This window comes from Dunckerocampus dactyliophorus, chromosome 20 (assembly GCF_027744805.1).
Source record: "Dunckerocampus dactyliophorus isolate RoL2022-P2 chromosome 20, RoL_Ddac_1.1, whole genome shotgun sequence".
NCBI classification, from domain to species: domain Eukaryota; kingdom Metazoa; phylum Chordata; class Actinopteri; order Syngnathiformes; family Syngnathidae; genus Dunckerocampus; species Dunckerocampus dactyliophorus.
Window position 1 is genome coordinate 2883185 of NC_072838.1, and position 14793 is coordinate 2897977.

A 14793-nucleotide genomic window follows, 5' to 3' on the forward strand; every position below is an offset into this window, starting at 1 on the left:
TGTTTACACCACTTTGCAACTCTTATGCTTAAGGGACTCGAGATGGCCGCTAACTAGGCCAGCTCACGACGTAACATCAAATGTATTTCTTCTAAACTTAAAAGGAAAACTGCACTTTTTTTTTTATTTTGCCCATCATCCACAATCCTTATGCAAGACATGAACACGTCTTTCTTTTCTGTGCATTTTAAAGATACAAAAACAGATAAAGAGCCAGCTCATTACTGCACGTATAAATTCATCTGAAAAAGTCCACCAAGCACCAACAATGCTCCACTTACAAATGACGTGCATATTAACCAAGCTACAGCAACATTGTCATTATTAACATTGTTACGCCGATCTAACTACATTACTGGTGTATTGACACTTAGCCATAACACACCAGTTAGCTACTAGTTTCACCACAGACTCGCCCGAAGCGCGTCAGCGCCGCCCTCACAACGCCTCAGACATTACCAAAAGGTTAGACTACCACTGCTGCTGTGTTTTTATTTCTGAGTTTGGGAAAGTTTGGAAAAGAGCAAGACAAGTGTTCTTATGTCTCACATAAGAATTGTGGATGATGGGCAAAATTCCAAAAAAAAGTGCAGTCTTCCTTTAAGAAGCCATAAACTTACCACTTCCAAACAGAATGGGAGAACTTTTTTTTCCCCACTCTATCATGTCAGACTTGCCATGGATGACTTCATGCAGTATTAAGGTAATGTAATGTAAGGTAATGTCATCAATGTTTTATGTCATCACCGCCGGCTAGTGACCAGAATACTACATCCATCCATCTATCCATGTTCTATGCCGCTTGTCCTCACTAGCGTTGCGGGGGTAGGCTAGAGGCTATCCCAGGTGAGTTTGGGCAAGAGGCAGGGCAGAATACTAAATATGACTTGTATTTCAATATGTTTTGGCTAATAACAGACCATAGTCTACCACCAAACAGCCATCATTTACCACTTCATTTCTGAAAAACTGTGATATGGCGATGAAGCGATAATCGAACCGCGATATTGCAAGGGATGACTGTATAACTATTTCATTTTTGGTTGGGATAAAAAGAAGCTTCAATGAGAGCGTAGACAGTTTTGACCAGCTTTTATTCTCATTTTTAGTACAGTACTGTTAAAAGTTAGTTCCAACATGTTCAATTGAGAGATGGATTTCTGTTTGTTTTTTTTGGAGCTGAGGTCAACAAACAAACAAAGCTGTAGAAGCAGTTGCCATGGTTACAACTACATTGCTGAAATTTTTCAGAAGGAAAAAAAAAAACCCAAAAAGATATCAGACGACCTAGCGCTAGATTTCTTTTAGAATGTTTGTAAAGCCTTTTCCATTTAACTGATTTTCGTCATTTTAATTTAAATGCGAGACACCTCAAAAAAAAGAAGTGAATAAAAGAAAGAAGTAAATCATCAGATTAAAATGAAAGATGAGCTTGTTTGCTTCATTCATATTCGTGACGGCGCCCTCTGCATCCGAGCTGCTCCGATTAAAGTTTAAAGCCCGGCGTGCGGATGCGTGGATTTAACTCAGGAGCCCCCAGCCCTCCCACCCACACCCACGGAGGTCTCGCATTGAATCGTGTAGACGTTGTGGTTTCAGGACAGGAAGTGGGGGTGGGGGGGACACAAGGCACAGCAGCGGTGCCTCAGACATACAAAGACACTGCACGCCCATGAGCGGGCGCTTTCACCTGGAATGACTAACACGTGTGGGGGTGGGGGGCGTCATCACTAAAGCACTTAGCCGTTATTTGGAGGCGCTGAAAGAACAAGGGGGTGGGGGGTTGTATGGACAAACAAGACCTTCATGCTGCTGGATAAATGCTAGCAAAAGTCCTCCTGCTGAACGCTGACGCAGCTTTGACACAAAGAAGACGACAACAAACGTGGGAAACGTTTGAATGCGTGTCCCTGTGTCTGGACCACTCCCCAAGATGCAGAGCGGTTGAGTGGATGACGCCAACACACACAAAAAAAAAAAAGCGGGGGGGAATATTGCAAGGGGCAGAAGGGGGTCAGAAGAAAAGCAAAATGGAGGTGTGTTTGTCTTTCCCAAGTGTCTTTGTAAAGTTATTTTTGCGGCATGGTGTTTTTGTATGAGTGTGTGTGAGTGTGTATGTATGTGTCAGGGCGCCAGTGTGTGTGTGTGTCTTTACGAGGGCTGGGAGCCCAACAGTCTCTCGATGGCGGCGTTGATGTCTCCTCCTGTGGCAATGAGGGCCTGCAGGTTGGCCTCGCGGTTGATGAAGCCCATGGCGTTCAGCTGGTCCAGCTGGGACTGGAAGCGCACCTCTGGGGTCTGGTTCTGCAGGCAGGAGAGATGATTGTCACGTTCTAAAAGAAGACGTTCAAATAAAGAGGCGTCTTTCTTTGCGAGGATTGTACCGCTACACCGCCTCCTCCTCCTGCGCCCGCTCCAGCAAACATTTGGAGCATCTGTTGCATCAGCTGCTGCTGAGCGGCGTTTGGCGGCGTGGCCGTGCTGCTGGGCGGGGACGCAGGGGTCTCTGGGGGCACGCTGCCCCCTGTGGGGATGCCGGGAATACCACCGGACATCAGACTGGGGCAAAAGATGTCAAATGAAGTCATAAAAATACTGCTTTTGCTTTGTTTGATTTTTTTTGGGGGGGTGGGCTGACCTGGGCATGAGGCCCGGTGCTTCAGTTTGCAGCGTCTGGAGGCCTTGTTGGATCTGCATGAGAGCCTGCATGGCCCGGGGGTTGGACATGACTGACAGCGCCTCTGGGTTTTGCATCTGCAAACAGACAAACCAAATCACTAACCGATCCAAATGAGCCTAATTCTACCCATCTTCTTTCCAACAAGTGAAGCTTTAATGCGATATTCAATTTATCACATGCACACACTTACCTGCTGCAGAAAAATGGGCAGCTGAGCTCGGAACTGTTCCTGCAGCTGTGGGTTTCCAGCAAACAAGGGGTTATTTGTCATAACCTGGAAGAAGAGAGAGACAAAAAAAAGAGTTTAAAATGAGTGTGACATTGGTGTGAAAGGTTCAAACTGGGCCCACCTGGGAGGCCAGCTCGGGGTTCTGGGCGAGTGACTGCATCATGCTGCGCATGTAGGGAGCAGACAACATGTTCTGCATCAACTGAGGGTTTTCTGAGATCTGCTGCAGGAGGCTCTGCATGCCCGGACTGTTGAACATTCCTGCAAAAACAACACAGAGTTAGTGTTTCCCAAACGTTCATTTATTTGTGGTGGCCCACAACAACGCAGCACCACAGATAGATTGCAGTCCTGTGGGAAACACTGCAATACACTGAGCACGTTGTCTTATTTCACGTCTAAAGTCACTAATAAATGTGAAAATAAAGGGTGAAATATTTCTAATTTCCGTCTTACCGTTTCCAAGACTGCCAGGGTTGACGCCCAGAGGGTTGGACACGGTGGGGTTGGTGCCCCCAGAGGTGCTCGTGCTTCCCGGTGTGCCCCCTCCGCTCTCCGAGGGGTTCGAGGAATTGGGCGGACCCCAGGGATTGGGCAGGGGTTCCCGGTTCTCAGTCCGTGATGGCTGGGCGCCCGACTCTGAGCCGCCGCTGAGAGCTGAGAAGGGGTTGTTGCCAAACTGGAGGGACATGAAATGATGACATTAGAAGACAAAGAGAGGGGGTAAATGTTTTTTGTTTAACAAGTGTGCTGACCTGCTCTCTGGCAGCACTGAACATGGGCTCCTGGATGTCTGTGTACATCCTGCGTAAGGCGTTGTAGCCCCCTGGGATGCTCTCTAAGTTGCTGAGCGCACGGTCCTGGTTGCGCATCATTTCCTGCATCATGGCTGGGTTGCGGGCGAGCTCCATGGTCTGGAGGTGAAGACAGAGGAGCCACATGAGAGCAAGAACAAACAGAGAGGAGAGAGGAGTAAGTCTCTCCATGAGGCTTTTAATGGCTCTACCTGTCGCATGAGCTCTGGGTTGTTGAGCATGTGCGAGATTTCTGGGTTGCGCTCCATCAGCTGCTGCATCTGAGGGTTGGCCATGATCATCTGCCTCATGAGGTCCGGGTTGGACATCATGCTCTGCACCAGCGGGTTTTCCATGATCTGCGAGAGCATTTCCGGGTTGGACATGAGCTGCCGCTGCATCTGCTGCTGCAGCTCCATAAAGTTGGCCGAGCCCATGCCCAGGCCGGCAAGGTTGGACAGGTCGCCGAAGCCGCCTGGCCGGGAGCAGATGGATGAAGGTTATATACACACACATTTCAGGTGAGTGGCACAAACCATATACACAACGGACTCACTCAGAAGGTTGGGCGTCTGTGTGGGAGGTGGGGCTGAGCCGGGGGTGGACCCGGCTGTGGAGGGCGGGGTGTTTCCTGGACTGGAGGTGCTGGTACCTCCTGTCTGGGTGGAGGATGAGCCGGAGGCTGACGTGCTGCCTCCATCTGATGCTCTGCACGCAGGAAGAAAACAAAAATTAACCCCATGCCGTCATCAAATAATGTATGCCACTGGGCATACTGGGGTTGGGAGGGGTAATGTAATGACGTAAACATAGAATTTGCATAATTGGCCATGACATAAGTGAGTAAAACACATGAAAACCAAACCAAATATGTTAAGTCACTTCACTAGATTTGTTGCTAGTCGCTTTTTTGTAAAAGCATCTCTAGAGCAGTCTGAATACTTGCTAAATATAGACTCCCGATCAAAATGTTAAGACCAGTTGAACAATGTACATTTTACACTGTTGGAGTAGTAGATCTGAGTAGTAGATTAGTAGTAAATACAAATAAAATGTTGAAAAAAGGAGTGAGTAATGAGCAGCTTTTTGAGTAGCCATTCTTGTTAATAAGCTGAAAAATGGGTTTGGGCATGCTTGATGCCAGTGTTTCCAGGAGGCTAGTGGGAATGTTGCTCCAGGTGGTGTAGATGGCATCCACTGTCTGGAACTGATTTTGGTAAACGTCCCTTGCCATCCATCCCCAAATGTTCTCCATTGGATTTAGATGAGAGGAACACGCAGGATGGTACAAAAGATTGAGCTTACTCCTCTGGAAGAAGTGCTTTGTGAAGTGCAGCGTTGTCCTGTTGAAAAAGTCAGTCATTACCACACAGACGAGGGCCTTCAGTCATGAGGGATGCCCCCTGCAACATCTCCACGTAGCCATCTGCCGTTTGACGCCACTGCACAACCTGAAGCTCCATTGTTCCATTGAAGGATCATGATGGCACCCTCTCCACTGTGCCGTGTGGAAAACACAGGTGGGATCTACTTGTCATGCCAATAACACCTGAAGCCATCAGGACCGTCAAGGGTGAATAAAACTTTCGTCCGCCCTTTAATGTCCCATGTTTGGTGCTCTGCTGCAAATTCCAATTTTGTGGTGTCGAAGGAGACGAGACCTTTGAAGATGTTTTTTTCTTCTTAAAAGCCTTCTCTGGCAGATGGCATCAGATGGTTATTGGGCTGCACTCGGCACCAGTAACAACCCTCATTTGGGCTGTGGATGGTCCCGTGTCTTGACGGACAGCCAATGGGATCCTGCGGCTCAGGGCTGGTGACAATTTTTCGGGACGACCACTTCACTTTTCTGTTCCACGAGCCTCAGGGTGTTTGAACAAGTGTCTTACTGTGTCCAGCCGCAGCAGCAATCAACAATCCCACCGCATTCAAAGAGAGGAAGCTTTTTTGCCTTTGCCATCATGACAGTGTGAATACCTGACACTAAATCACATTCAATCCACATTTTTGCCAAAATTTTGCCGTTTAAAGGCTGTGCTCTTAAACTTTTGGTCAGCTGAGTAACAGCTTATTTCACTTGAATGCTTCTTTGCAATGAATTGCTTACTCAAAACATTTTTTGTCTCACTCCCATTTCTTCTTTTCGTGTTCTGAAGCTCTACTCAGAACCTCCTTAAGATCCAACAGTGGAAAATGTACATTCTTGACATTTTTCAACTGCTCATAACATTTGGAGCAAGAGTGTAGCAACAAAGCGAAGCTGGCAACACCTATCCCAGGTGCATTATGTGTTATGAGGGCAAACAGGTAGCGCCATTTTTTTGGCCTATGTTGAGAGAGCACTGTTACAAGCACACATGCAGCCGCAAATAGATTTGGCGCTACCTGTTGGCACTCACTCATTCAACACATTATAATGGGACTGTCTGTGAATGGAGCGTGTCATTCCAACTCTGTACAATAGATGGCACGGTAACTGTACTTCTTAACACACCAGGTCTGCCAGAGAATAGGAAGATGTGGCAGGAGGAATCAGCGTTGGCAATTTAGAAACTCCTCTAGATTCTGTTTTTCAAAAAAAGACTTGTTGTCCGCTGTGTTTCCACGTCTGCGTGCCCTTACTTTTGCGCCGTCTTTATGACCAGGTGAACCGTCAGGCCATCCTTGATGCCGTGCTGGCTGAGGCTGTCGCCGTCCTTCAGGATCTTGCCGGCGAAGATCAGAACCAGCTGGTCCTGTTTGGCTTTGAACCGCCTGGAGATTTCTTCCTTAAACTAAGGGAAAGCAAGAGTAAAAGGTTTAAATGATGGCAAATAGAAATACAATAAAAACATTGCTGCAGATAATACCTCCGGAGAACTGTTTCTGTCAGGCCTAGATTTAATTTTTACCATCATGTACATAACAAGTACATTATTAGCTGTATTATTTTGCATTTTGCATTGTGAGTCCAGTATTTGTTTTCTGCAGCCATTCAACGTGCGGTCATGTATGACGATGTCCTATAAGGGGATTTAAATCCCAGCATTATTTTGATATGATTCTGTGTGTGCTTATAAGCACACGTTTCAATACTAATAAGGTTACCGGTAGCACCGGTATTTAAGTAATGTATTGAATTAAGCGTGGGCGTGTGATAGAAAGACGTCGCCAAGCCAACGGGCGCTGCGGGGCAGAGTATTCCCTTGGACGCAGAATGACTCAGTGGTGACAGTGAGAATGTTCTAGACTGAAAGCAGACGTGAGCATGGACTCTTAAGACGCCATCGCGGGAAGGAAATGGCAACATCTGGCCACGCGACCCGTCCAAAGATACTCATGGGGGGTGGCTCTGATGGTTGTTGCAATCGACAGAGTCAGCTGACACTTCATTGACGACACGCCGAGCTAACGTTCAGCTAGCCTGCTTAGCCAAGTGGCTAACCGGCTAGCCACTACACACGCGCAAACGCGACTGTGTACCTCTCTTTTGTAAAAACGTCGTTAATAACGCCAAATGTTTACCAACGCGACCGGTTATAGTCACGTTACAGTAAAGCACATCGATTCCACAGTCTCACACTTTGCCGCGTCAGATGCTAACGCGGCCAGCTAGCTAGCTCGCTAGTTGAAGTTGTAGGTAGGGGCATGACGCTCCGCGCCGGACTGCTCTCCCCCCCGCCGCCCGCCAAAAAAACACACCAACCTGCGTGACGGACGAATCCTCAGCGATGGCGATTTCTTCTTTGTCCTTGGGGGTCTTGACCGTGACCTTAATGATGGTTCCCTCCGCGGCGTCGAGTTTATTGTTGTTATTACCAGGATCTGCGGCGCTTTGGTCAGCCATCTTTACTCCACCGATGGAACAGCTCGCGACTAGCGTCAGCTTCCGGGTTACCGCGGGGTCAACTCTTGCCAGGCGGACGCGTGGGATTTCAGACTAAAAGGCAGAGTTGGGGTGAAAATGTTTCGTTCATATAGGTTTATGTATTTGCCTTTGCATCATTTGAAGTCATTCAAAAGAAGATGCACATTATTCCTAATTTTTTCAGAGCTTACATTAATATTGATATTAAATGGAATGCATTGAAAGTGAAAACATGCATTTTAGAGTGACTCTGAATGTGTTGCGTATTTGATTCACTTCTGTTGTTAAATAAATGGAATTGAGCTGTTGAGAATGAACGTGGAGTGTTTTTCCAACAATATAGCGGTTGGAGGCCGCACGGTGGCCTCGTCCATAGATGTGAATGTGAATGTTTGTTTGTATGTATGTGTCCTGCGATTGGCCAGCAACCAGTCTAGGTTGTACTCTCACTCTAAAGCCAGCTGGGATAGGCTCCTGCTCTCCCTAATGAGGAAAAGTGGGATAGAACATGGATGGCTGGTGGTTGGAGATGCAAAGACAAGCATCTCTTGCATCACCCAACAGTCTGTGTCGACACACACACACACAGCGGGACATTGCTGAAAGAGAAGTGTGTGTCTCAGCATGTTGCATGCCGCCTGTCCTGTTCCAGAGCACACCATTTATAAACAAACAAGACCTCCCTCCCAAACAACACCCATGGCCCCCCTTTTTGGAAGGCCCTGCAAATCCCACACCCATGCAGCGATGTGTGTGTCTTTCTAGCGCATCCACTGGCAGACACTGGCAAAAGATTCTGCTGCCATCAACAGAAAAAAAAAAACAGGCCACACGTTTTGGGGTTGTGGCACATCACCTCTGCTGGTGTCTGTCCTGTGGGAGCCACGAGAACCAAAGTAAGTGATGACTTTTATCATATATGTTGCATTTATTTTAGTCAAAGAATCACCTGGCCTGAGAAGGTCATATAAATTGAAACATTTTTCTGTTTTGTGACATTCCTACGAACAAAGTGGTCAATGAAATGAATACAAAGTTGCAAAAATGACTTTGATAGGGGAAACTATACACTCGGGAAACACTGGATTAGGTACACTTGTTCAGTCTGATGTTAAAATTGTTCTGCCATAACTAAGACAATGATGCTTACTTTTGTTGGTATGTATTTAAGAATTTGTTGATTAATTGTGGTTGTAGTTTTCAGGGATATACAAGATACAGCATCAAGCGCTGTTGCTACAATGTTGCCCCTTTTTGCAATGTAATGCATGTAAATTATATATTTTTTAAATTTTGTTTTATAATAAAACAATATGATGATAACTATTAAATAGTATCATTATTATCATTTCATTTTTTTATTGATATTTGTATTATTGTAATCTGTGTAAAAATAAACACATAAATTACTAATATCTAGCAATAAAAAACAATCTCATAATTGATATTAAAGGCAAGCATTTTTACTTTATTTATTATTAATATTATTATATGTATTATTAATATGTGTATTATTATATAAATATGTGTAAACATAAATAAATAAATACAGTTTTTTAATAAAAACAATAAAATAATTGATATTAATGGTGGACATTATTTTATTATATTATTTTATGTATCATTATTTTATTTTTAAATATACTTGTACAACCATTATTATTTGTGTAAATATAAAAATACAATTATTATTAAAAATCGGTAATAACTGAACATTCCTTTTTTTATTATTATTGTATTTTTATTGATTTTGTTTATTTTATAATAAAAAAATATAATAGTTGCTATTAAATCTGAGTATTATTATTGTTTATTACTGTTACTATTATTATTATTTTTTCTATTTGTATTGTAATCTGTGTAAAAATAAACACATAAATTAATAATATTTAGCAATAAAAACTATATAATAATTGATATTAAAGGCAAACATTATAAGTTAATTTGCTATTATTTTATTTATTATCAATATTTGTTCTGTATTTGTATTTTATAAATATTTGTAAACATAAATACTTGATATTTGTGTTATATAAAGATGTGTAAACATAACTAAATCGTATTTTATAATAAAAACAACATAATAATTGATATTAGTGGTGAACATTACATCCATCCATCCATTCATCCTTCCGTCCATCCGTCCGTCCGTCTGTCTATCCATCCATCCATCCATCCGTCCATCCATCCGTCCATCCATCCATCCATCCATCCATCCATCCATCCATCCATCCATCCATCCATCCGTCCATTCGTCCATTTTCTTCCGCTTATTCGGGTCCGGGTCGCGGGGGAAGTAGTCCTAGTAGGGAAGCCTAGCCACCTCCCCTAGCCACCTGTTCCATTTCCACCGCGAGGACACCAAGGCGTTCCCAGGCCATCTGTGAGACATATTCCCTCCAGCGTGTCCTATGTCTGCCCCTGGGTCTTCTCCCGTCTATGCACGTACTCTGAGCTCCTCCCGGATGACTGAGCTGCTCACCTTATCTCTTAGGGTGAGTCCAGCCACCCAACGGAGGAAACTCATTTCAGCCGCTTGTATCCGCTCTCTCATTCTTTCGATTACGACCCGAAGCTGATGACCATAGGTGAGGGTGGGAACATAGCTCGATCGGAAAATTGAGAGCTTTGCCTTCCGGCTCAGCTCTCTCTTCACCACGACGATCCGGTACGGCGACCGCATTACTGCAGACGCTGCATCAACCCGCCTGTCGACCTCACGCTTCCCTCACTCGTGAACAAGACCCCAAGATACTACTCCACCTGGGGAGGACCTCATTCCCAACCCGGAGGGTACAATCCACCCTTTTCCGACTGAGAACCAGGGCCTCGGATTTGGAGGTGCTGAGTCTCATCCCAGACGCTTCACACTCTGCACTCTTCACAGTGCAAACCGCCAGATGAGGCCATCAGGACCACATCGTCTGCAAATAGCAGTGACGAGAGTCTAAGGCCCCTGAACTGGAAATTTTATCCATGAAAATGATCAACAGAATTGGTGACAAAGGGCAGCCTTAGCAGAGGCAAAGGTTCACCAGGACTTACGGGCTCGACTTACTGCTGACAATGCAAACCAGGCTCCTGCTCCGGTTGTACAGGAACCTGTGAGGACGACCGTGAGGGACACGGTCAAATGCCTTTTCCTAGGCTACAAAGCACATGTAGACTGGTTGGGTAAACTCCCACGTACCTGCCAGTATCCTTGCAAGGGTGTATACCTGTTCCAGTCTTCCGGGACCAGGACAAAAACCACACTGCACCGCCTGAAGCTGAGGTTCGACTAATGTCCGTACCCTTCTCTCCAGCACCCTGGAATAGACTTTCCCAGGGAGGCAGAGGAGTGTGATCCCCCTATAATTAGCACACATCCTCCGGTCACCCTTCTTGAAAAGGGGACCACCACCCCAGTCTGCCAATCCAGAGGTACTGCTCCCGACTTCCACGCAATGTTGAAGAGACGTGTCAGCCAAGACAGTCCCTCAACATCCAGAGCCTTGAGGAATTCAGGCCATTCCTCCCAATCACGCCCCTCCAGGTCACACTGTCATTGCCCACATGGGCGTCGAAGTCTCCCAGTAGAACTACCGAGTCACCAGCTGAGGTGCTCTCCAGCACCCCTCTGATGGACTCCAAGAAGGCTGGGTACTCTGAACTGCCATTTGGTGCGTACGCACAAACACCAGTCAGGACCACCGAAGGCGTAGGGAAATGACCCTCTCGTTCACCGGGGATGACTCCAACACAGAGGCACTGAGCCGAGGGGCTATTAATAAGCCCACACCAGCTCGCCGCCTCTCCCCTGCAGCAGCTCCAGAGTAGAACAGCCCCTCTCGAGGAAGTTGGTTCCAGAACCCAAACTGTGGGTCGAGGTGAGTCCAACTATATCTAGTCGGAATGTCTGAACCTCTCTCACAAGTTCGGGCTCCTTCCCCACCAGAGAAGTGACATTCCATGTCCCAAGAACCAGATTTATAGAAATATAGAAATATGAAATAAAAACGTATTTTATTCGTATTTTATAATAAAAACAATATAATAATTTATATTAAAGCTGAACATTATTGATATTTTTATTAATATTTGTATTCTTATTATTAGCATCAGTGAAACTATAAAATAACTAAGTAATATTTCATAATAAAAATCTAGTAATTGATATTAATGCTGAACATTATGTTTTTTTTTATGATATTATTATTATTATTATTATTATTATTATGACTATAATAAGGGCAAAGGCAACTCTGCTTGGGATTGTGCAGGTGTACCTAATGAAGTGGCCTGTGAGTGTATATTTGATGTTATATTTTCATTTGAATGTGCTGTAATTCTGTTATTTCCAGCTCGTCTGCGTAGATAAGCATTACAGCTGCTGTTTCCGTACATGTCGTCGTGTTTCAGGATGTACAGCTTCATGGGAGGGGGCTTCTTCTGCGCCATCGTGGGCAACATCCTGCTCGTGGTCTCCACCGCCACCGACTACTGGATGCAGTACCGCGTGTCCAGCAACTACGCCCACCAGGGCCTGTGGAGGTACTGCGTGTCCAACAAGTGCTACATGCAGACGGACAACATAGGTGAGACGCTCCCAGGTGTGCACTCACGTATGGTGCCGTATTGTGATGCTGTGGTATCGTCGGTATCGTTGCAGCTTACTGGACCGCCACCAAGGCCTTCATGATCCTGTCTGGCATGGCGTGCTTTGCAGGCGTCATCGCCGGCCTCATGTCCTTTTCTCACTTCTCCTCCTTTGGAAGATTCAATCGCTCCTTTGCTGCAGGAATCCTCTTTTTCATCTCCAGTGAGTCCCGTGCACCCACTTCCACACCTGCAGTATACACTTTAGAGTAGTCAGTGTACATCTTGCATAGCAGTATGGATTTATTGTGAACACACACATCTATTATTGTCTAAATATCTGGCAACACAAGTGAGTAGCAAGATTATTGTGTCTTGGTGCACGAGTGCTGCCAGCACTGGGGAGCTGCGGTTCATAGTGGGAAAAATAAATTCCAACATGTACTGTGATGTTCTGAAGAGCTGCTCCCTTTGTGTGGTAGCGTCATGGTCTGGGGCTGCACGAGTGCTTTCGGCAATGGGAGAGCTGCGGTTCATTGGGGGAAAGATGAATTCCAACACAAGAGAGGAGTGCGATAATTGCGACTTGCCTACAGTCAAGAATGGCAGTGTCATGTACTGGGGCTGCACGAGTGCTGCCGGCACTGTGGGAGCTGCGATTTTGTTCTGAAGAGCTGCTCCCTTTGTGTGGTAGCGTCATGGTCTGGGGCTGCACGAGTGCTTTCGGCAATGGGAGAGCTGCGGTTCATTGGGGGAAACATGAATTCCAACACAAGAGAGGAGTGCGATAATTGCGACTTGCCTACAGTCAAGAATGGCAGTGTCATGTACTGGGGCTGCACGAGTGCTGCTGGCACTGTAGGAGCTGCGATTTGTTAAATGGAACATTAATTCCAACACAATTGAGTAGTGGGATAATTGTGTCTTGCCTACAGCCAAGCATGGATGTAGCAGCGTCATGCACCAGAGCTGCACGAGTACTGCCGGCACTGGGGACCCGCAGTTCATTGCGGGACACATGAATTCCAACATGTACTGTGTTATTCTGAAGAGCCACTCCCTTGGTGGTGGTAGCTTCATGGTCTGGGGCTGCACGAGGGCTGCAGGCACTGGGGGAACTGTGGTTCATTGAGGGAAACATGAATTCCAACACAAGTGAGTCGAGAGATATTTGCGTCTTGCCTGCAGTCATGCATGGCAGTGTCATGTACCAAGGCTGCACGAGTGCTGCCGACACTGCGGAGCTGGGGTTCATTGAGGGAAAGATGCATTCCAACATGTACTTTGATAGTCTGAAGAGTTATTCCCTTGGTGGTGGCTTCATGGTCCGGGGCAGCGCGAGTGCACTGGGGGAGCTGCGGTTCATTGAGGGGAACGATGAAATCCAACATGTACTGTGATATTGTGAAGCAGAGATTGAGCCCCTCCCTCAAAAACTGGGACATATGGAGGTTTTTATGACAGTATATCATGTGAAGTGGACAATATTATAAAAAAGTGTTAAATGTTGTACACTTACTACTCTAAAGTACTCTTGGAATAAGTAGGACCAGCAGGAGCAGCAGCTAACGTTCTTCTCCAGCCTTGTTTGTGCTGCTAGCAATGTCCATCTACACGGCGGTGACGATCAACTTCCTGGGCAGACGTTTTGGGGACTGGCGCTTCTCCTGGTCTTACATCCTGGGCTGGGTGGCCGTGCTCATGACCTTCTTTGCAGGTGAGGACGCACCACAGCAGCCCTCCAAAAAGACCCTCAATGTTGCGGTGTTTTTTTTGGTTTTGTTTGCAGGTGTTTTCTACATCTGCGCCTACAGAATGTGCGAGTGCAGGAGAACGACGCGCTAGAGGGAGCGAATCAACTCCATGAAAGGACAATAGAAGACACGAAAGCTGGTTTCATGCTTCTACTGGAGTCTGCATACCATTAGAAACATGTCACGCCGTGGATGCACAAACTGAGAATACAACATCGTAGATCATGTCAACAATAAAACTTGAAATCATGCACTGTATGTTATTTCTCTACTATAATACTGTAAATTATTTTTCATTTACCACACTAACAAGAAAGGATCAACACAAATCATTTCATTGATAATCCAAAAGAAATGATCCTGATTACTCTTAAGACTAAGCTGTCTAACCAATGCACAAAATAGTCACAAGAGGGCAGCAAAAGACCATGAACGTATGTGGGCTACTTCCACAGTCTTTTTTCAACTCTAAATCTGATAATACACACATTGAACAACTCAAAATGAGCATTGGCCCATCTCAGGCAACTTTATTAGCATTATATTTATTAGTATTATAGTAAATACATGAACTATAGCCACATGGCATTCATGCAAATAGCATGTCGACACTAAGCACTTTAGCAGTTCTTCCATTAAAAAAGTACTATAAAAATGAAATAATAATTTACGTACTAGGACCGTGCTGAAAAGTCATGGTAGAAATATGACAAATAGATGAATATATGGGAAACACGTAGCCCTTACCAGAAAAATATACCAGTTCTGCACAAAACTACCACCAGAGGGCGGAAACGGACAATGTAGAATTTGAAGCATGTCGCAGATTTCCAGGCCATTTATTATTAAGAAATATCGATTTAATTTTTATATTACAGCACTGTTTTTCTGGAAAAGCCCCCTCCCGGCCC

General features: G+C 45.4%; 2 protein-coding genes across 2 annotated transcripts; one reads left to right on the forward strand and one right to left on the reverse strand.

Moving 5' to 3' along the window:
* Positions 1-317: 317 nt before the first annotated feature.
* Positions 318-7578, reverse strand: ubqln4 (ubiquilin 4). Its single transcript, XM_054764027.1, has 11 exons — positions 7389-7578; positions 6326-6477; positions 4260-4411; positions 3916-4178; positions 3665-3823; positions 3366-3588; positions 3031-3170; positions 2871-2954; positions 2639-2754; positions 2385-2559; positions 318-2304 (listed from the first exon to the last, which is right to left on the reverse strand). The coding sequence occupies exons 1-11, from the start codon at positions 7527-7529 to the stop codon at positions 2152-2154; spliced, it is 1758 nt and encodes a 585-aa protein (XP_054620002.1). The 5' UTR covers positions 7530-7578; the 3' UTR covers positions 318-2151.
* A 701-nt stretch (positions 7579-8279) lies between these two features.
* On the forward strand, positions 8280-14127 carry LOC129173276 (lens fiber membrane intrinsic protein-like). The gene is made up of 5 exons (XM_054764029.1): positions 8280-8446; positions 11952-12127; positions 12202-12351; positions 13711-13845; positions 13918-14127. The coding sequence occupies exons 2-5, from the start codon at positions 11953-11955 to the stop codon at positions 13971-13973; spliced, it is 516 nt and encodes a 171-aa protein (XP_054620004.1). The 5' UTR covers positions 8280-8446; position 11952; the 3' UTR covers positions 13974-14127.
* Positions 14128-14793: the final 666 nt, after the last annotated feature.